The sequence below is a fragment of the Folsomia candida genome, unplaced genomic scaffold, assembly GCF_002217175.1.
Source record: "Folsomia candida strain VU population unplaced genomic scaffold, ASM221717v1 Fcan01_Sc007, whole genome shotgun sequence".
Classification (NCBI taxonomy): Eukaryota; Metazoa; Arthropoda; class Collembola; order Entomobryomorpha; family Isotomidae; genus Folsomia; species Folsomia candida.
Window position 1 is genome coordinate 6,905,377 of NW_019091199.1, and position 19,663 is coordinate 6,925,039.

General features: G+C 39.0%; 5 protein-coding genes across 6 annotated transcripts; 3 read left to right on the forward strand and 2 right to left on the reverse strand.

Moving 5' to 3' along the window:
- Positions 1-694: 694 nt before the first annotated feature.
- LOC118436204 (chondroitin proteoglycan 1-like) lies at positions 695-3,482 on the forward strand. The gene is made up of 3 exons (XM_035853744.1): positions 695-2,987; positions 3,052-3,109; positions 3,172-3,482. Exons 1-3 carry the CDS (start codon positions 695-697, stop codon positions 3,374-3,376), a joined length of 2,556 nt encoding a protein of 851 aa, XP_035709637.1. The 3' UTR covers positions 3,377-3,482.
- Positions 3,483-3,595: 113 nt separating this feature from the next.
- Positions 3,596-8,250, forward strand: LOC110851670. Its single transcript, XM_022099530.2, has 9 exons — positions 3,596-4,385; positions 4,490-4,939; positions 5,023-5,147; positions 5,252-5,456; positions 5,541-6,028; positions 6,108-6,631; positions 6,717-6,876; positions 6,967-7,267; positions 7,355-8,250. Exons 1-9 carry the CDS (start codon positions 3,737-3,739, stop codon positions 8,062-8,064), a joined length of 3,612 nt encoding a protein of 1,203 aa, XP_021955222.1. The 5' UTR covers positions 3,596-3,736; the 3' UTR covers positions 8,065-8,250.
- Positions 8,251-8,351: 101 nt separating this feature from the next.
- Positions 8,352-10,563, reverse strand: LOC110852734 (protein tilB homolog). The gene is made up of 8 exons (XM_035853745.1): positions 10,554-10,563; positions 10,315-10,488; positions 10,077-10,251; positions 9,822-10,000; positions 9,367-9,763; positions 9,138-9,303; positions 8,969-9,072; positions 8,352-8,886 (listed from the first exon to the last, which is right to left on the reverse strand). The coding sequence occupies exons 1-8, from the start codon at positions 10,561-10,563 to the stop codon at positions 8,589-8,591; spliced, it is 1,503 nt and encodes a 500-aa protein (XP_035709638.1). The 3' UTR covers positions 8,352-8,588.
- A 245-nt stretch (positions 10,564-10,808) lies between these two features.
- Positions 10,809-17,320, reverse strand: LOC110852237 (putative leucine-rich repeat-containing protein DDB_G0290503). Of its 2 annotated transcripts, XM_022100249.2 has the most exons (11): positions 16,976-17,320; positions 16,587-16,888; positions 14,031-14,515; positions 13,342-13,955; positions 13,159-13,269; positions 12,443-12,661; positions 12,274-12,364; positions 11,763-12,208; positions 11,510-11,674; positions 11,352-11,425; positions 10,809-11,270 (listed from the first exon to the last, which is right to left on the reverse strand). In XM_022100249.2, exons 3-11 carry the CDS (start codon positions 14,305-14,307, stop codon positions 11,177-11,179), a joined length of 2,091 nt encoding a protein of 696 aa, XP_021955941.1. In that variant the 5' UTR covers positions 14,308-14,515; positions 16,587-16,888; positions 16,976-17,320; the 3' UTR covers positions 10,809-11,176. The 2 variants fall into 2 exon arrangements, with proteins under 2 accessions (XP_021955941.1, XP_035709798.1); XM_035853905.1 differs by lacking the exons at positions 16,587-16,888; positions 16,976-17,320 and adding an exon at positions 14,617-14,814.
- Positions 17,321-18,053: 733 nt separating this feature from the next.
- On the forward strand, positions 18,054-19,431 carry LOC110852462. Its single transcript, XM_022100541.2, has 3 exons — positions 18,054-18,493; positions 18,549-18,780; positions 18,880-19,431. The coding sequence occupies exons 1-3, from the start codon at positions 18,276-18,278 to the stop codon at positions 19,315-19,317; spliced, it is 888 nt and encodes a 295-aa protein (XP_021956233.2). The 5' UTR covers positions 18,054-18,275; the 3' UTR covers positions 19,318-19,431.
- The last annotated feature ends 232 nt before the right edge of the window (positions 19,432-19,663 follow it).

The following is a 19,663-nucleotide window of genomic DNA, read 5'->3' on the forward strand; positions in this document are numbered from 1 at the left end:
CAATAAGTCTCACTTACTACCCGGGTATTTATATCGCGCATAGTGAGTGAGAAGTCGATGGGAAATTGTGCATGTATTTTTTTAGAAGAAAATTATTCATGGAGAAATCAGCTTTTCATGTTTAATGATCATCTCACAATTTACATATTTACTTTAAATTCTCTCGATTAAAGACACGATTTGTAACCGCACCGTAAAATCAAGCCCTTGGTGCTATTCTGGATGAGGGGAACGGAGAAAATGTTCCTGGTGGGTCTCTCCCATTGGTTGTGGGGAGCATGGTGTGTTGTATTTCGTCACAATGTGGGACGATGGCGAGAAGGAAAGTCAGAGGAGGAAGGGAAAGTACAGAGTAACCACCGACTATGTATTTACTGGAAGGTATGGATGGTTGGATGGTGGCATGACCCGGGTTTTTTTGGTAGCCAAACCACTAACTTTTTTACCGGGTAGGATATACTTACCGACCGTGGAGGCGGGTAATAGTGGGAGTAGGTGGTTGGCTGCATATGTATTTCTGTCTGACAACTTTACCTGAGTGATGGAAAATTCTATGCGGATTTCCTCTCCTTTCCACAATGAATTTCCTACCGGACATAATTTATTGCCGTGATGCACTCAAACCTAATGGCTTCTTCGCTCCGTGGAGACTTGCATATTTGCATGTTAATTGAATCTCAACTCGGGCTAAACAATGCATGCCTGCTTATTTGCAGATGAAGCTTGTCCAGCTGAAAGTGAGAATTGTCCAGGTGAAAATGAGACCTGTCCAGCCGAAAGCGAGACCTGTTCAGCCGAAAGTGAGACCTATCCAGTCGAAATTGAGACTCGCATTGCCGAAATTGAGACTTCAGCTGAAAATGTGACTTGTCCAGCCGAAAGTGAGACTTGTCCAGCCGAAAGTGAGACCTGTTCAGCCGAAAGCGAGACCTGTTCAGCCGAAAATGTGATCTGTCCAGTCGAAATTGAGACTCGCATTGCCGAAATTGAGCCTTCAGCTGAAAATGAGACTTGTCCAGCCGAAAGTGAGACCTGTCCAGTGGAAAGTGAGACTTGTCCAGCCGAAAGTGAGACTTATCCAGCTGAAAAAGTGACCTATCCAGCCGAAAGTGAGACTTATCCAGCTGAAAATGTGACTTGTCCAGCCGAAAGTGAGACCTGTCCAGCCGAAAGCGAGACTTGTTCAGCCGAAAATGTGATCTGTCCAGTCGAAATTGAGACTCGCATTGCCGAAATTGAGCCTTCAGCTGAAAAAGTGACCTGTCCAGCCGAAAGTGAGACTTATCCAGCTGAAAATGAGACTTGTCCAGTCGAAATTGAGACTCGCATTGCCGAAATTGAGCCTTCAGCTGAAAAAGTGACCTGTCCAGCCGAAAGTGAGACTTATCCAGCTGAAAATGAGACTTGTCCAGCCGAAAGTGAGACCTGTCCAGCCGAAAGCGAGACCTGTCCAGTGGAAAGTGAGACTTGTCCAGCCGAAATTGAGACTTGCCCAGTCGAACTTGAGACTTGCATTGCCGATTTTCAAGTCGAAATTGAGACTCGCATTTCCGAAATTGAGACTCGCATTGCCGAAATTGAGCCTTCAGCTGAAAATGTGACCTGTCCAGCCGAAAATGCGACTTATCCACTCGAAAATGAAACCTGTGCAGTCAAAATTGAGACTTGCATTGCGGATTGTCCAGTTGAAACTGATACTCACATTGCCGAAAATGAGAGTTGCCCAGCTGAAATAGAGACCTATTCACCCGAAATTAAGACTTATCTTGTCGAAACTGATACTTGCCCAGCTGAAATTGAGACCTATTCAGTCGAAATTGAGACTTGCATTGCCGATTGTCCAGTTGAAATTGATACTCACACTGCCGAATTTGAGACTTGTCCAACCGAAAATGCGACTTATCCAGTCGAAATTGAGACTTGTATCCCCGAAATTGAGATTTGTCCAGCAGAAATTGAGACTTGCATTGCCGATTGTCCAGTTGAAACTGATACTCACATTGCCGAATTTGAGACCTGTCCAGTCGAAAGCGAGACCTGTCCAGTGGAAAGTGAGACTTGTCCAGCCGAAAGTGAGACTTATCCAGCTGAAAATGTGACTTGTCTAGCCGAAAGTGAGATCTGTCCAGTCGAAATTGAGACTTGTATTGCCGAAATTGTGACTTGTCTATCAGAAAGTGAGACTTATCCTGTAGAACTTGAGACTCAAATTGACACTATTACTGCTACACAAGATGAAGAATTATGCTCACCTTCTAATGAAGAAAGCAATATTTGTCACACAGCGGAAGTAAACGCCACAATAAAACATGGAAATCCACAGCAGGAAGATGACGACAATTGTCCGTGTTTACATTCTCACACCGAACCTCCCACCGATATTCTCGCTCTCGACGAAGAATACAGTGAAGCCGACTCCCCCATTTGCATCTCTGATGATGACCAATTTTTCGAAAATGTAAAAAATATCAACGAATTCATCAACAAAGTTCAATCCAAGGAAAAAGATAGCGACACGGATGAAACCACGTCACACTACTTCGAGGATGACAGCGAAGAAGCAGAAGAAATCACCGAACAAACTTATCCTGAGCCGGACCCATTACCAATTTCATCCCCCACCGACGATACCGACAATGACAATAAACACGATAAAATTGGGCCAACCTTTGTCAGCGTCCCTGTCATTTCCGTAAGTCGGATAAGCCTCAACGATGCTGATCCGGCATCCTGGGGTGACCTTGTCCACCTCATTTCTCAAGTCCCCTGCGCTGGGTCCGTTTTGTCGAGGGTGGAATCCGACGGGGAAAGTACGGATAGCGAAACAGACACTGATTTCATGAACTTGATTACGAATTCGATATCAAAATCCGACGTCACACTGCAAGCACGAGACCCCATCAGTCTGTGTGGTCATAGTGGCGACGAAGTTAAGGAAAAGTGTGACATCGTCGTGGCTGAATCCAGTCTGACCAAAGAAATGAATGGTATGCAAAGTTAATTTAACAAGTCTATATAAGCTTTTTACTAAGCCTTTGCACATTAACGCAGCTAATGGTGAAAAAATCGTGACAAAATCTTCTGAAATCTTGATGGATACAAAAACCAGGTATTTTTTATGTGCGAGATAATTTATGCTGGAAATTTACTAACCAATTTTGCCAATTATAGTCCCACAACCATTCTAAAGTTTCAACCAACGTCGAAAGTCTCTCCTCTCCACTTGATTTTGGAAGACACACCGAAAAAACAGAGACGAAATGATTCGACGACTACGCCGCAGCAAGGAAATGATAATAAGTTGCATCAACTCGGAAACATTCTCGCAGCACCGTTCAGAACTATTTTGAATTTCTTTAGAATTAAGAAAACGTAAATAATACTCTTCTTAGAGGTGGATTATACATAGCTTAATTTTACTTAATTTGAAAATGACATGAATAAAAAATGCTCGGAACTGGCAAAGTGTAAATCAAGAGTTTTTTTGAGATTTGTCTTACAATCAGCACAAAATATTTTTGTAAGCTTGAGTCTCACTCACAAATGGAAATTCTTATGGGATGCGCTCAACTCAAATCAGTTCGCGTTCGTCAGTAAGCAATCGGCAGCAATCAGGGTAGGATAGTTTTTTTTCTTCTTCTCGAGATATTAAAATTTTTAATTAATTTCTGACTTTCTACACCTTTATTATTTAAATTAAAAAACAAGTAGACGAGCAGTCATAAACTGCGGAAACATGTCTTTGGTGTTGATTGAGCCGGACAAGGTAGATGAGGTGAAAGAGAACAAAGTAAAGTTTGAAGAGGAAGGGCCGATGGAGGTGGATGTTGAGGAGGGCGACGAATTATCAGGGGTCGTCGATGCTAGCCAATTGTGCAAGGCAGAAATCCCCGACGCATCAGTTGTTCATATCGTGAACAATGAGATGGACGCTTTCCTCAGCACTTTACAAGACGACGACATTCAAATGTTCGGTGGACGAAGGAGTGATGCGGCATTTAAACGGAAAGACATAGGTGAAGATGACGACAGTTCTTCTAACTCTGGGTCTGATTACGAGTCCGACGAAGGGAGGAAGTCACGTTCACGACCAAGTAAAAATAAGAAGTGGAAGGATGCGGAAGAAGAAGAACCATGTTCGTCGGGCAGTCTGGGTCGCCGCCCTTCGGTTGCTGTGGGTGGAGAACGGAAGGACTTGTTAAACACCTCGTCCTACAGGCGGAGAGAAAAGCAAGATCATTGTCCTCCTGCAGCACCAATCAAAACAAAACTTGGTCGAAACCCGGAAGCTGAAATTGAAGATGCTTCAATTCCTGTAACGGAGGAAGAAAGACTTTTTTCCGAGGCTGATGTGAAACTGGCTTGTGCGGCACTCAAGACTAATGGTGAGTGGAGCTAATAACTGATATATTGTTATTTATTTGTTAAAATTACTTAAAATGTCAAGTTAATTAATTAATTATGGATTGGTTAACTATTTTTATTGTAGAAATTATGCCTAAAGCGGATATAACATCCCCCTTGCCATTGAAGAGATTTACTGGGTCCATCGTGTCAACTATGATGCGAACATTGCACATCTCCAAAGAGGCCACAATCCGTCAGTACGATGGATTGAAGCGGATTGACACCCGAGTTCTGACACAATCTGGCGATGAACGAAATCAAGCGATGTCGCTGCACGAAATGAAACAATCAATACCTATCTTTCTCAATGGAATTTTGAAAGCGGAGCATCTCGTGTACATCGCGAGCTGTGTGGATGCTAAGGCCCGGCTTGACAACAAAAAGTGGCTGATCGAGCTGGCAGACGTGTTCTTGCATAATCAAAAGTATGAAATGTTGGAGTTTTGCACCAGGACCGCTGGTATTGCCCCGTTTCCATACGGGAAGAAGACCAGGTCAATTGATTGCCTTGAATTTACGCACAGGCTGCGAGGTAGAGTAATTGTTCATCCATTATTTCTGCTTAATTGATGTAATGAAACGTAATGAGTTGTGATTAATTTTGCTACTTTTCAGAAATCAAAAACATGATGAAGATGGATCTGTACAAGTTGGCCGGCTCGGGAAGAGTTGTCGCGATGCAGATCAATGAAGCAACGGCCAATATGCAATCAGTAAAGACACAAAAATATGAACTTTTGGTGAGCACATAGTTTTATATTTTGATTAATTATCAAATTCAAAAAATGGATATTGAATTAATTCAAAATGAACATCAATATATTCTTTTAATTGATTCTTTTAGGAAAAGTTTCAGGAATTATATCTCAGGGAGAACTTGAACGATGCCAAATTCGATGAGATGAGCATCACTGGAATCAGAGGGGTGAAGATGATGATGGAGCCTCCCTACTTCAAAACTGAAGACGGAATGTTAGCATTTGAATTTCCAAATGCTAATCGTAATGCTCAGAAGAACCACATGCCTTTTCCCATTCGGAAACAAAAGTGTAAGCATATTATTCGGTATTAATGGTACTTACGTAATGTTGATGAATAATTCATTATTAAATTGTTTGGTACTTCGATTTTAGGGACGTCTAAGGATTTGAAAGCCTTAAAACAAGCTATTAAAGAATGTGTCGTTTCACAACGGATTGATGACTTAAACGGCCGTTATGCGGAGCTTTTATTGGAGTCGGACATGCGTCGAAAGGACGAACTGTGTCGAGAAGGAAAACTAGTCGATGAATTTAACCAGCCTCCTCGGAAACGAAGGCGTGGACGACCGACCAAGGAGGAAACTATGAGACGTGACAAGTATGGGATTGTTTATCCAGTCCTGTTTCGTACACCGAATCACACAGTTGCGTACGAACTGCTGCCCAAACAGCTCAGCGAGTGGAGAACCATGATGGAAAACCGCCTGCGAAACATGAACTTTGACACGTTGATGAAAGACAAAAATAACGACGATCTGGTCGATTGGGATGAGGTTTCTCTGAAAATGATGTCTCGGACAAAGAAATTGCGGTCTGATGATGATTGCAGTCGTACATACACGCATGCCATTGATCCCAAGGTAGATAATTACAGAATTAATTATTCTGTTATAATAATTTGTCATAAATCATTACATATTGTTTTGATTTATCAAATAGATTAATCACAAGAGATTGACAGCTGAACAAACCAAGCGAATTCAACATCTGAACGACGTGGAAAAGGTGCAGGACTGGGACGAAATTGCCAGACGAATCAGTGTCGATAAGAATGGTCAACCGACTCTGCCACATACAGCATTTCAGTGCATGAAACGTTACATCACACATGTGGCTCCTCCCCCAAAACCCGTGTGGACTAAAGAAATGGACGAAAAACTCAAAACAGGAATTCAAGAAAATCCGGGACACTGGCGAAAGGTTGCTGCATCGCTGAATCATGAGGGAATTACGAAAAGGGTGGCACAGGAGCGGTACAAAAAGCTGAATCCGTTCATCAAAGTAGGACCGTTTTCTCGAACGGAAGACTGCTTGCTACTTCTAACCATGCAACGTTTGAAACCTTTTCTCTGTGATGAGGGACATTTTGGCTATTTGTTGCATTATCTTCCATGGCGGTATGAAACCACTTGGCGCGACCGTGCTACCAATCTATTCAACGATTGGATTGTCCCTTGGACTTTGTGAGTCGGAAGAAACACATTAATAATATTTGCGGTTATTAGTACGTAATTATTATTACCATTTAAAAAAATGTAATGATTGTAGGGCGGAAGATCGCTTGTTAATGGATTTGGCTGTATCGATGAATCGCAACTGGCAAAAGATTTCTAAACAATTTTCTTCCTTCAAGAATAGGAAAGGTTGTTTGACCCGCTTCAAAATCTTGTCCCGTAATTTGGAAGATAAGAACTCTACACTGGAAGAGGTGACGGATACTTGAATTTTTCAAGTTAATAATTTTCATAATTTATTGTACTTAATTTGTAACGTCAAAAATTTACTTGACTTTGACTAGTACCACGAGGCGTATTCAATGACTCGCTACAATGTGTTCCAATATCGACACTTGCCTGAAATTGTGAGGAAGCTGACAGAAGTGAAGGAGAAAACGTTGCCATCAGCCACTCCATTTTGCTTCCCAGCGAATCCTCAACAGCCCCCAACTGAGGAACAACTAGAACGTATGATGGAAATGTTTAACAGGGACATTCTACTGGCAACCATCACCTCTCTGGACAAGTACATACAAAGTCGAGATGAATACTGGGAGACTTGGAACGACGAAAATGGCGTCAAGCAACGAACATTTGATCGAAGTGAGTTTATTCTTATTTAACCAATTGCGTAATAATACTATTTTAGTTACGTAGTAGTGAGTGAATAATTGTTCTGTCCCTTTGTAGGAACTTTCCGTCCTAGCAATCCTCAAAGTGTGGCATCTGCGATTCATATTCGAGGCCTCAAGTTGAAACCGAAGGGAAGCTTTGACAACTTGAACGATTTTGAGGAGGAGATCTACGTCCATTATTCACGATTTTCTCGCACAAAGTCCCTCAAGGCAGGCATCAAGCGTCCCTACCTTCCTCCAGCGTCATTTTTCTACAAGTGGAAAGACGTTGAACGCATCATTGAAGAACACGATGATCTTGCCGCCTTGGAGGAAGAAGAACAAGAGGCTGCCGAAGGTGTTCCACACTGCAGCAAGAAGTGGACCAGATTGATAAAAAACAGTAATAAGATGGATCAAGACGAAGATAGTGATGACGAGGTGGAATCAGAAACCGGTGATGATGACAGTGATGACGAAAGCGATGATTCTGAAAATTCTAATGACGAAGATGATGCTGAAACTGCCAACAACAATGAAGACGGCGATGATAGTGACAACGAGGTAGATAAACTGGAATACGATGATGACGAAAGCATGGACTATGAAAGCGATGATGCTGAAAATGCAAATCATAATAATGCTGAAAATTCCAACAATGAGGGTGATAATAATGCCAATAACAGTGACGATTCTTCTTCTGATGATGATGAGAGTGGCTGGGTGACTGCTGAAGATGGAGAAGATGATGATGAAACAATTGACGTCGAAGGTATTTCGGACTAAGACATTTAGACCAAGTCTGATTTTTCGAACGACGATTATTAATAATCATTACTAATATTCTTTTTAAAAAACTCATTACATTATTACTTTATAATTATTACTTGACATGTTGTTACACTTTTTGCATACAGCTCTGTAATGTAGGTAAAAGTAATAAATTAAATTACATTCTTATAAAAATCATTAAACATTGACCTTATCCAGCTGTAATTTGTGTACACTTTCTATCAACGAAAACTTCAGAATTTATTTTCCATAATACGTTACTCAAAGTTGTTTCACGTTATGAATGCTCATTAAGAAACGTGCACAACTACAACTTGTTGATTTTCTTTCCCTTTCAAATTATGAAATGAGCACCAGAAATACCAAAGATTTATTATAACGAAGAATTACCTGTAAACATGATTTTAATTCGCTTCATGCTAACTTGCTGCAGAATTGCTAATTTTGGGAAGAATCAAATTAACAATTATTGATTCTTAATTAGCCGTCGTAATGAAAGATCCCCAATCTGCACATGGTCACATCAAGGCAGGAACATCATCCACATTCCAGCGCGACGGATAATTCTTGCTCAAGTCGTTATTCCCCTTGGCTTTCACCGTCTTGTTTCCACTCTTTTTCTTGCCCGTCTTGGGGCTCGTCATATTTGGAGGCGGAGTGGCGGCGGTTGGGGAAAGGACGGGAACTGAGAAGGCGTCACTACCTCTTGGCGAGGCTTTCCCGACTGATCCCACTTTTTGAGGCTTGGAAGGGACCTGCTTGACCACTTTGATGTCACGATTTCCATCTAACGGGGCAGGAGTTGTGTCCACAATTCTAATTCAGTTTGAGAGTCTTGTCAGAAAATTTGAAGGTAATTTTACTTGACTATTTATTTAAATATTTTTAGAGTTAGTACTTTTGAGAGGAGGCGACAACTGACAACTTTTTATTGCCACCTTTCCCCAACTCGATTAGTGGACCACTTCCACCCCTCCAGACTAGCGTGCTGTGCTCGTGAACCTTTAAAATTGTCAATTTTCTTATGAATTTTTGCAGTAATACAACATTTATTCGCAGCTACCAACTTTTGGCATCGTGACAATCAAATGTCCCGTAGTCTGAGATCTTTGCGCATAACTAGAATCTGGCCGCACTTCTTCGGGAAGAACAAGCTGGAAAATCTTGCCTTTCACCGTGACACGAACATAAGTTGGTTGCACGTCCGCATCGATGAGTGTAATACAGAGAAATCTGTTTGCAAGATAAGCAATTTTAGGCATTTTTGGAAATACTTGTGTGTTTCAGTTTGCCTACCTGGGAACTGCCAAATCCAGTACGATTTGATTCCTCTCAACTTCATCGTGCAAAATGAATGACAATTTTGGTTCATTAATATTCAACGGACGCCCATCGTCAGTTTCCAACCTTCGAGGAAACTTTGGTTTTGCAAGAGGCGATTTTTTACTCGCTGCTTTCTCTGCGTCTTGCTTCTCCAAGCGTTGATTCATCGCGCTACGAGCTTCTGGAGTGTTTTCAGTCATTTGTGACCAGAATGTTTCGTCGTCGTCGATGTCTTCTTCATCCTCAACGACACTAATCTTGGTCACTTTCTCGGATGAAACTTTGGTCATCTTCGGGTTGGTCGGGGTGGATTCGTTATTATTTTTAGACTCGTCATTCCCCGAGGGAAGCTTGCCCTGGTCTCGTTCTCCTAAAAAATCAGCCTTAAAGTTCCAATTCTGACAGGAAAACGTATCTATACTACTCACTCAAGTAGGCGTCTTGATGAAGGAGAATTGTTGCCTCGGTCTCTTGGAAGGTCTGGCGTGCCAGAAATCTTTCCGATTTTGTAATCTCTACCCCATCCAATTGTTTCAACTGAGGGAGCACGGTGATAATGTAGGCTCGGTAGCCTGGAAAATCATGGCATGGATTGCCAACCATGTATCTATTAATACAACAATTAGTGAATATCTAGCTTTAAAGAATACCATGAAAATAAGTACCCTGAAAATTTAACTCACAACTGCTCCAAGTAATAATTCGGACTGAGATTCACAACTGAACTAATATCTCCAACAAAGTTTAGCGTGAGGTCCAACTTTTTCAAAGATTCGCAACCTTCCAGGTTCTCAATCTTCTCGACCATGTTCAAGGCGAGGTTTAAGTACTCCAAGTTCTTCAAACGGCTCACATTTTCTGGAGAAAGCATAACAAAAATCATGCAAAATGATGTCTTAACGTAAAAATGCTTTCACGGACCAATCTTTGAAATTGAATTATTCTGCATGAGCAAAATCTTCAAGTTTCGACAGACTCGGTCCAGCAGCTCAATCCTTTCGAGTTTTTCCTGATGGAGAGAGATCTCTTCGAGGGATTGGATGTCGCCCTCGTTGTGCTCGGCACGGCGTCGAATCAGTTCAACCGTTACTAAAGGCAGATTGCATGCATATAAAATCAGATTAAAAGATTTATTTCAAACGGAAATCATCACGACTTACTTTTTCCCATAATTAAGATGATGTATGATGACGCAAAAAATTTGAATTACAATTAATTTGGACACGATAATTTAATTTGTATCTAAATAATTTAGATAACTGTAAAACTTTCCGAAATTAAATTATTATCAGGTTATCAAAATCGAAGAAAGTTTAGGAGAAACATTCTTTTGGAGCCGTGACAACATGGACGAAGCTCGGGCTAAAAAGACCGAAAGGAAGCAACATCGATCAAACAACTGCTTTGTTCAAAAGTAGGTTTCATAAAATTTATTTATTTTGATGCAATTTATTTGTCGCTTTTCTAAATGTAAGAATAAAAGTTGCTTTGTGGTTGGTGCACACTAATTATCGTTAATTAATAAATAGATACATGTAATTAGAAGACATCTAGAGATACACTTTGTGGACGCGTTATAATCATATATGGCTTTTGCTAAAATAAGTTCGTTAGTCATAGTTGGACATTTACTTAATTATTACAGCTAAAAGGAAAGTAACGCGTCAAATACTTTCGGTTTAAAATGTTTAAAATAGAATGTGAACATAATTATATGTACTTATTTTGGTAGATATTGCAGAGTGTATGTAAATAGATTGTTAAGTTCAAATTCTTGGTCCGTTTAAGAAGAAGGCACTAAATTTTCTTGGTTTGTGGTAAATTGTTCCACACTTTTCTTTGCTTGACGTAATATCGTGTGGGTTTTGTGGAGCTGCCTTTAATTAGGAATAATATAATTCATGAGTAATTTGCATATTTGAATATCCTTGAATGTCAACTGCAAATGAATAATTTACCGACAAATTGCCTTTTGAACTTCTTCCTTCTGTTTGGCAGTTGAGTGTAATTTTTCAAGCGTATTTGACAACATCTGCAAAACCGTTTAGAATTAGATTAGCCAAGCAAATGTGTCAAGCATAATGTGAACATAACGATTATGTATTTATATATGTACCTGTCTGGTATGGCGTAACTTCATTGCCAACTCTTTGTTAGTTTTCTTCAATTCTCGGTTCTCCAATTTAAAATTCATGCTGTGACTGTCGTCTGAATTAGCTGCGTCGTGACCAGAGTCAATTCCAAGATCTGGGCTTGTTGTGTCTGATGGCCTTTCTGCTTCCTGTGAACAAAAAGATAATTTTTTTTACCATATTGCTCCAACTAACATACCAACCCAAATTACATATAAACTAAAGGAAATTAATTACCATGTAACTACTAATGAGCTTGTCCTGACTTAAAGAGGTGTGCATACTTTCCAACTGTTTTAGCTTCGCCACAAGATTTGCATGCTCATAGTGCATTTTTCGCAAGGCGGAGTCTGTGATTGAAAGCCGTTCTGCGAGTGACTTGTTCTCCATTTCTAATGCTGTGTTTGGTTGAGAAGAAAGTGTTCTGTTAACTTTCTCCAAGTCTTCGATTTTATCATAAGCAGATCTTAAGTTCGTTTGTAATGAGTCTAGTTGAGATCGTAAATTGGTCTGATCGCTGAGAAGCTCTCGTCGTTTGTTTTCAGATTTTATGAGATCTCGTTGTAGTTTTTGCAGCGATCGGTCTGAAGAATTTCCATCTGACAGCAGAGTGCACTGAACTTCTTTGAATGCAAATCTCTTTTGACGACTAGGCGAATCTAAATCTCCAGCGTCTCTTCGATCTGTATATAGATAAAATTGAGTTTCGTTAAGTACAAATATTTTAGTAGAAAATCATAAATCTTACCGTATAGATGACTATTGTACGACACACTGTCGTTATTATTGGACACATTTAGTCCGGCAAGTCGTAATCTTCTATCTGCCATAACGGAACTCTGAAAAGAAAGACTAACGCTTTTAACTACTCCTTTTATAGACAAAGCGTTGAGAATAGAATTATCCCACACACTTACATCCGTAAACTGAAATAACTCATCCAAGTTATGACTTAGATGACGACACTGCTCTAAAGATACGCGGAGCCTTTCTCGGTTATCTTCTTGCAGACCGATAATTGTGAATACATTTCTAGACTCCAATTTAAATAGGGCATCCACAAAGGCAACAACTTCTTTCATTCTTCCTTGCAGCATTGTAACCAAATCTCGTACGTTGCCAAATCGCTCCTGCATCTGAAATGTAGTATAATGAAATTAGTTCCAATTTAAAATTAAGATGATAAAATTCTAGACAAGCGCATTTAATTAAGCAGCATTCCTCCCGTCACCAGAATTTTTAGCGTCGGAAAATTGGATCGCATATATAAGTTTTCATGCGCATAAAAAAAAAGTTATATACCTTATTATCATAGCGAAAAATAAATTTTGCAAAATATCTACAACCAATTGTTGGGAACAAGAAACATAAAATACAGATTTTTTTGAATTGATAGTTTTGTCCATAAGAAAGTTCAAGAAAAAGTTAAAAAATCTTTGGTTATGTCAAGCAGAATTATTTTACAATTTTTAAACACTCCTCTTCTCTTCTCAAGATTTAGAGTGGGGATAAAATATAAATTTCAGAAAGTTCAAAAACTCGTATTATGCTGCTAGCAAGCTTCACTAAAGTATTATGGCGACAGTTTAGGCTCCTCCTTAACAATGAGCGGTATCATCATCGGCCGACTCACGAGAGAATCCAACGCCAAAACGTTTGACTGGTCCATCCTTGTTTTGTCGTCTTGTTCCTCTCGCAATTTCTCAACTTCACTGGACAATATCACGTTGCGTTTACCAAAATCCTATGTAAAAGTAAAATTATTTAGAAGTTAACAAAATATATCAAAAACAATATATAGCTGTGGTCGTCGTACCACTAATACTTTCGCACATTCCATCAATTTATCTTGCAGGGTTTTCTTTTCATTTTGTAAACTTGCTACATCTTTGTTCACATTGTCGATGGTGACTTTCGACTTGCTTAACCTTTTTTGTAGACGACTCATGACATCTTCCATCTGATGAATTTTGTTGGTCGCCTCGTTCAACTTAGTCTCCAATTCCAATTGCCTATAAGAATCAAACTCATCCAGTCCGAAGGCAATGTGCGCCCCTCTCTCAAGCTCATCATCATCGATCGTGCTCGCGTTAACAATCCGGGGTTGATTAATTTGTTGTTGCATTTTATCCTTGACGAGTGCAAATTCACTCTCCAATTCTTGCAGTTTATCTACGAGGGCTTCATTCTGCTCGGCGAGGTGGTCATTTTCAATCTGTTTGTCCTTCAGGGCAGCCTCACAAGCTGCAATTTTCTCATCCAGCTCAATAACTTTGCTGTTTAGTTGCTCATTCTCCGCTTTGCATGAAATTAATTGGGCCGACATCGCTTCATGAGATGATGACGATGAAGTAGCTGGAATACTGGAATGTGATGGATTATTGGCATTGAGAGCATTCTGTAGTTGTTGCATATTTTGTTGGAAGAGAACTAGAAGAAGTAAATAAAAAATAAAAATATGTAACAACACTAATTTAAAATTTAAATCGATTTTCAATCTTTTACCAGCAAAATCTGACGAACTATTTTTCACCCCACTCTTTTGCTCGCTGAGAAATACGCGCACTCTTAACTGAAAATTTTCTTGGTGGAGCTGTTTAATTTTTTCCGAGTAATCTTTAAACGTCGGGCACCTTTTCGACCCGGGGGAGGGATGTGAGGAGGTGCCCCACACGTTATCCAAGTCATCATTATTCGACATTCCCGTACTCTCAAAGAATGGATGGCTCATTGTGGGGAGCGGGGTGCTGGGTAGGGATGATGGACCTGACATTTCAGACATGCTGTCTAGCGATGATGATGCAAGATAAAGTAGAAAAGTCCACAATTTCCTCCTCCTTTTTTTGTCCGGCACCTCTCAGGAAGACAATTAGTGTCGAAGAAAAGTTTGAGATAAGCTCGCAGAATTCTTGAAATAGCTCTGCTCCTCAGTCCTTTTGTGTGAATCAGTAGTTCTGCTTCTTCTTCTTCTTTTCAAGCCGCATAAGTTTCTGCGAAAAGTATCAAAAATGCAGAATTAGTTAATAATTTCGCCTGTAAAATCAGCAGCAAACAGCACGTGTCTGCGCCACATGCATACGTAGGTACATACACATATCCATTAAATTGCGTATTCGAATGATTTAAATGAGAAGAGTCGTAAAAGTGAAGTTGAGAAAGCTTTGGCGAACCCCATGGGACGGGATTTTCCTCATAAACAAAATGCAATCCTTCAGTATTCGAAGTTTTCTCTATTGATCAACGCCAAGAAACCAGAGAACCATGCAAACACACAACCCACCGCTAATGATAAGCCACATCACGTACGTAAGTAGTTACACACACACTGCCACAGTTTCTCATCAAATTTTACTTCTTACTTATATTCCAACCAACATGCCGAAGAGAGGATTATAAAACGACCCTAAAAATAGTGTCCTCCCATTCTCTCACTCTATCTAAAACCACATCCTCTCCCATGCTAAGTTAATTTTAGATTTTCTTTCTTATTCTTCTCAAGTGGAAGTGGAAACGGCAGAGCAGTCGAGTCGGAAGACAGAATATTCATAAAGAAAAAGACGTCGCATTGATGGCCATGTTCCGTTTCAGTTTAAAATTCTTTCTCTCTTCAAGAAAAAAAACACCATGCACCAAGGCGAAGTACAAGGTGATAGTTTGAAAGTTAAGTCGTACATGTACACACGTAAATAAGTATGTATGCACGTACGTAAGTAATGAAAACGTATCACATTTTAGCGACAAAATCTACTCTTCTAGTGGACTGGGAAGACATTTTAAAGGATACTTTAAACAAGTCGTCGTACATTTTTCTTACGAGAAGAAGGGTTTAAACTCTCCTTTGTTATACTTGAACTTCCTCTCTTTTCTTAAGAAGAAACAAACAAAACCCGGCGCAGGGAAAGTTTTTTGTTGCGTGCGTGTTGTATTACAAGATGATGGATGAATCAGATCGAGGTTCCACTTCCTGTTCTTATTTTACCAGCAAAAAATTGTATCCTGATTTCGTTCCAAAATCAGTGATGCGATGCGAGGAGGAGGAGGTTAAGATAAATGCGTACGATTGCGTGTGCGTGGATGACATGTTAAATCGCCAATATTTATTCGATATTCACGCACTTACTCGGAACGATGAGATGATATCAAAAACTTGTTGGAATGCCATGTTATTTCTTTTAAGGAAACATTTAACGATCCATTTCATTTCTTGATTGAATTATGACACTTTTCGTTTCAAAGTCGTCGGGACAAACGAGGAAGATTTGCATTTCGAGATTTCCATTTTGTTCGGACGAATGCCAGAAAATAAAAATTTTAAAACATGCACTTCAGCACGTTCTCAGATTTGTTTGGATTGGCTGAACGTTCCATGTTTTCTTTAAAGAATGAAAAAGTCAGCCAAGCTGATACTCGGATACACTTTGAGGGGAGGAGGATCTCTGAGGATTGGAAACTAGACAAAAAACTGGAGAAATAAGAACTGCGAGCGGAACCAAGCTAAACCGATAAAGTTTGAAATGAATGAAGAACACTTCCTGATTTTATTTCGAAATAAAAAATAGAAAAGATGAACTGGAACTGGATCGTTAACGGCAGGAAATTGAAGTGTCATGCAAAACAGAGATTGACGAGATGAGATGAGATGAGAATCTTAAAAAATAAGTAAATGAAATAAAAAAGTTTACTTCCTATTCCTGGATCGACAACCTAGATGCTATTGCTGACGGATGACGGATAAAGCTTAATTAGAAATCTATCTCGTTCGAGATTCACATAAATAATTAGGATGTGACATGCAACAATAATTATTTGAACGTCGTAACTCATGAATTTGATCAGTCAATCCCAAGCGAATTAGATTTACGCCCATTATGCATGCACTGTTGATGCCGTGCTGATTTAATTAAAAAATCCATAATCGATTCCAATTAAAATTTGATTTGACAATGCATACGATTAACTATTTATCCAATTCGCTGACTTACTAAACTAATCAATTGGATGCACAACAAACAACATGACTCAGAAATTTTAGCATGAATAAAATTGATTTATTTTACTCACCATTAAATCAATAGCTCGATCGTTCATTCCTTCTCCTCCTCCAACTCTGATTTATCAATTCTTCCGGGATATTGCACTCATAAAACTTAATAATTGTCAATCTTAAATCGCGATGAATCACATTTAATTTGATATCTATTTAATAAAGTCTCTTGATAGTTGATATTATCGTTCTCCTTTCTTGATGTTGACAATTTTCCACTTCAAAACGCAGCAAACAAAGTTGCTACACGTTACACAAATTCACAAAAAATTGTCTAAAATTGCCATGTCCAGCCAGCTCTCGGCTCCCCACATCTCTGCTGAATAACATAACACAAATTGCATTATTTTTACAAATATATGCAGTTAAATGTTAAACATACGAATTATTTGCACTTAATGCTCACCCAACCCACTGAAAAATGTCTTTTGCGTTGTATTCGCATGACGAATTCGACTAAATCTGGCTCAATAGAGAAATTGACTAACTGTACTGGCTTCACTTTGGTTCGTTGAAAATGTTTATCTTCCGACATTTACGTACAGCGATGAGCTTCTGTAATATTTTGTTCTGCATCTGGTCTGCTCCCGAAAGAAACTCACCAACTAAAACTTGGGACGAGGAGCATGATCCGTATTCCCTACTGCTGCTGGACTTTTAACAGTTTAACGTATCATCATCACGTTATGTAATGTTTCTCAATATATTTGGAGCACTTTTAGGCATTCGTCGACTCTGTAAAGTAAAAGAAAGAAAGCCAAAAAGTGCATAGTAGGGGAGAGATTTTAGTTGGCCGTTGTTTTCTACTGGCTACTTTACCACCATTTGTGCACTTACGGGTGCAAGATGCATTCAACATGGGGCACTTTGTAACGGAAAGCATGAGAATAATGTTTTTAAAAAAGTTTTTAAAATATGATTCATTTTAGTTTTTCAACTTTTATAATTCCAAAAGCTTCTTTATTTTGCATAAGTAAGAAAACATCTACTCAAAATTTATCTTTATTAATTATGTCAAATTATAAAATGACGTCGTAGTCATTCATTTTCATCAAATTTTGTTTTTTCTGTTGCATGAAGCCTTGATAATTGCAATTTTCGCATAAAATGGCAACTTTTGAGATGATAGATAAGTAATTTCGCATCTTTGTCGTCTTATTTTTGCACATAAAATAAAACTTGTATTTGGCTGAGTTTGATTTTTAATGAGAAATAAGCAATAACACTTTTAACTTAACCAGCTTATCTGCTGCTACTTACTTACTGCTTTGTAATAAAATGTAGAAATGATTCCTTTCTTCACTGATAGTTTAGGTAGTAAAAAAAAGTAAACGTGAATTCGAATCTAGTTCATTCATGACTCTAACGAGTGTCCTACTGACAGAAACTACATGCATCTTTTGAATCTGAAAGCTACCAGCGAATATAAACATGTATTTACGCATGCAATTTACGTAAAATGCATGCATGCTGTGTCACAAGCTGCGTCTGGCTGGGAGCTATTTTACCACAAAAATGTAATCAACGCCAATTTAATTTACGCTACGGCTATCAAAAAAGATAGAATTTCACATTTAGATTTTAGCCATACAAGTTTTCTTCAGAGGACGGAAAGGCTCTGTCAAAGGAGGAAAAGGAAAACTATAGTTCATATTTTCTAAAATTTACTTTATTTTCGAAAGAAATTTTTTAGAATATTTTCTCCCATGGGGCCATTTCGAAATGATTTTGGACCAGTTTTTGTGGTCTCTGTAATAGCCTTATTGATCCTCATAGTCGAAATGCAAGTCGAAATTGCAGCATTTTCCGTCTCACCTCTCGGTCTTTCGGGAAAACTTGGAAATTTAGATTTATCAAGAACTGGAAAATCGCATAATTTGGGGGTCTCTTGGTCCATGAATTTGGACGCTGAGATAAAACAAAGGTAATATTTTTCAAAATCGTACAAATTAAAATTTCTAACCAGACATTTTACACAGAAAATCACTCTGCCCCAACATCCCAGTCCGTAGTGGTTATCAGTATCGTTACCACAATGAGACACAGGCCTGTTACAAAATCGGCGACAAGGGACCCTGTGGCGACAACATGATCTTTTTCGCTTATCAAACCAACGCTGTTTATGGTCAATGTGACTGCAACTATAACGATAATACGAGAGCTTTAATCATGTCGCTGGACCAGTCATCGTGTCACTTTGCGTACTCAAAGGTTATTATAAGTTATAATTTTTATTTATGAGTTATAATTTATAACTCATAAATAAAAATAATGGCACAAATCTGTATCTATTTTGACATTATCAATCAGGGCTACTGTCGTGACGGGGAATGGTTAACGTTCTCCCCAACATGGGACGCCGTCTGTGAGCCTAACGTCTGTCTAAAATTTTACGACCATGTCCACGACTTTAACGCCATTATTCCCCCCACGACCAAAGAGGTCACCGGGAAGGCGGTGTCAATAGAGTTTATTCCCTACAGGAATAGCAAAGGGACATATTCGTGCGTCCCGCTCGGCTTATCTTGCCAAGATAAGGACATGGATGAGGATTCAGTGAATAAATGGGGGTCACTTGCCCACCTTCCGCATGAAGTTCAGTTCATCAAGGGCAAACTTGATCCGAGGTGTGGTCCTCGAAGTGACCTTATCCACTGGAGACATCCCACACCAAAAATGCAATGCCTGCCAGGATCCTATTTAATGACAGTGGCTAAGCAGGAGTGTAACCATCAGTTTGATATTTAGTTTTTAATCTACATACAGTTATTTTTGTTAATGGATGTTTTTAAATATAATTATGTTGTCATAAATTAAGTGAAAGTGGGCGAAATAAAAAAAGTGGTTGTTATTAAGAGTGAATGACTTTGATTTTACATTAATGTGTATGTACATACTTACACAATTTGCATGCGATTGATGATCACGGTGGTAGAAAATATCAAACATCTAAATATATATACGTTTCTGATACATAACTTAAATTATATTTTAAGATTAAACTTTTGTTTAAGCAAACGTTAGAAGTTTGAATTGGCTTAAAATGCTACTTCGAAATTGAGTAATTTTTTAAACGAATTTTAAATACTTGTCG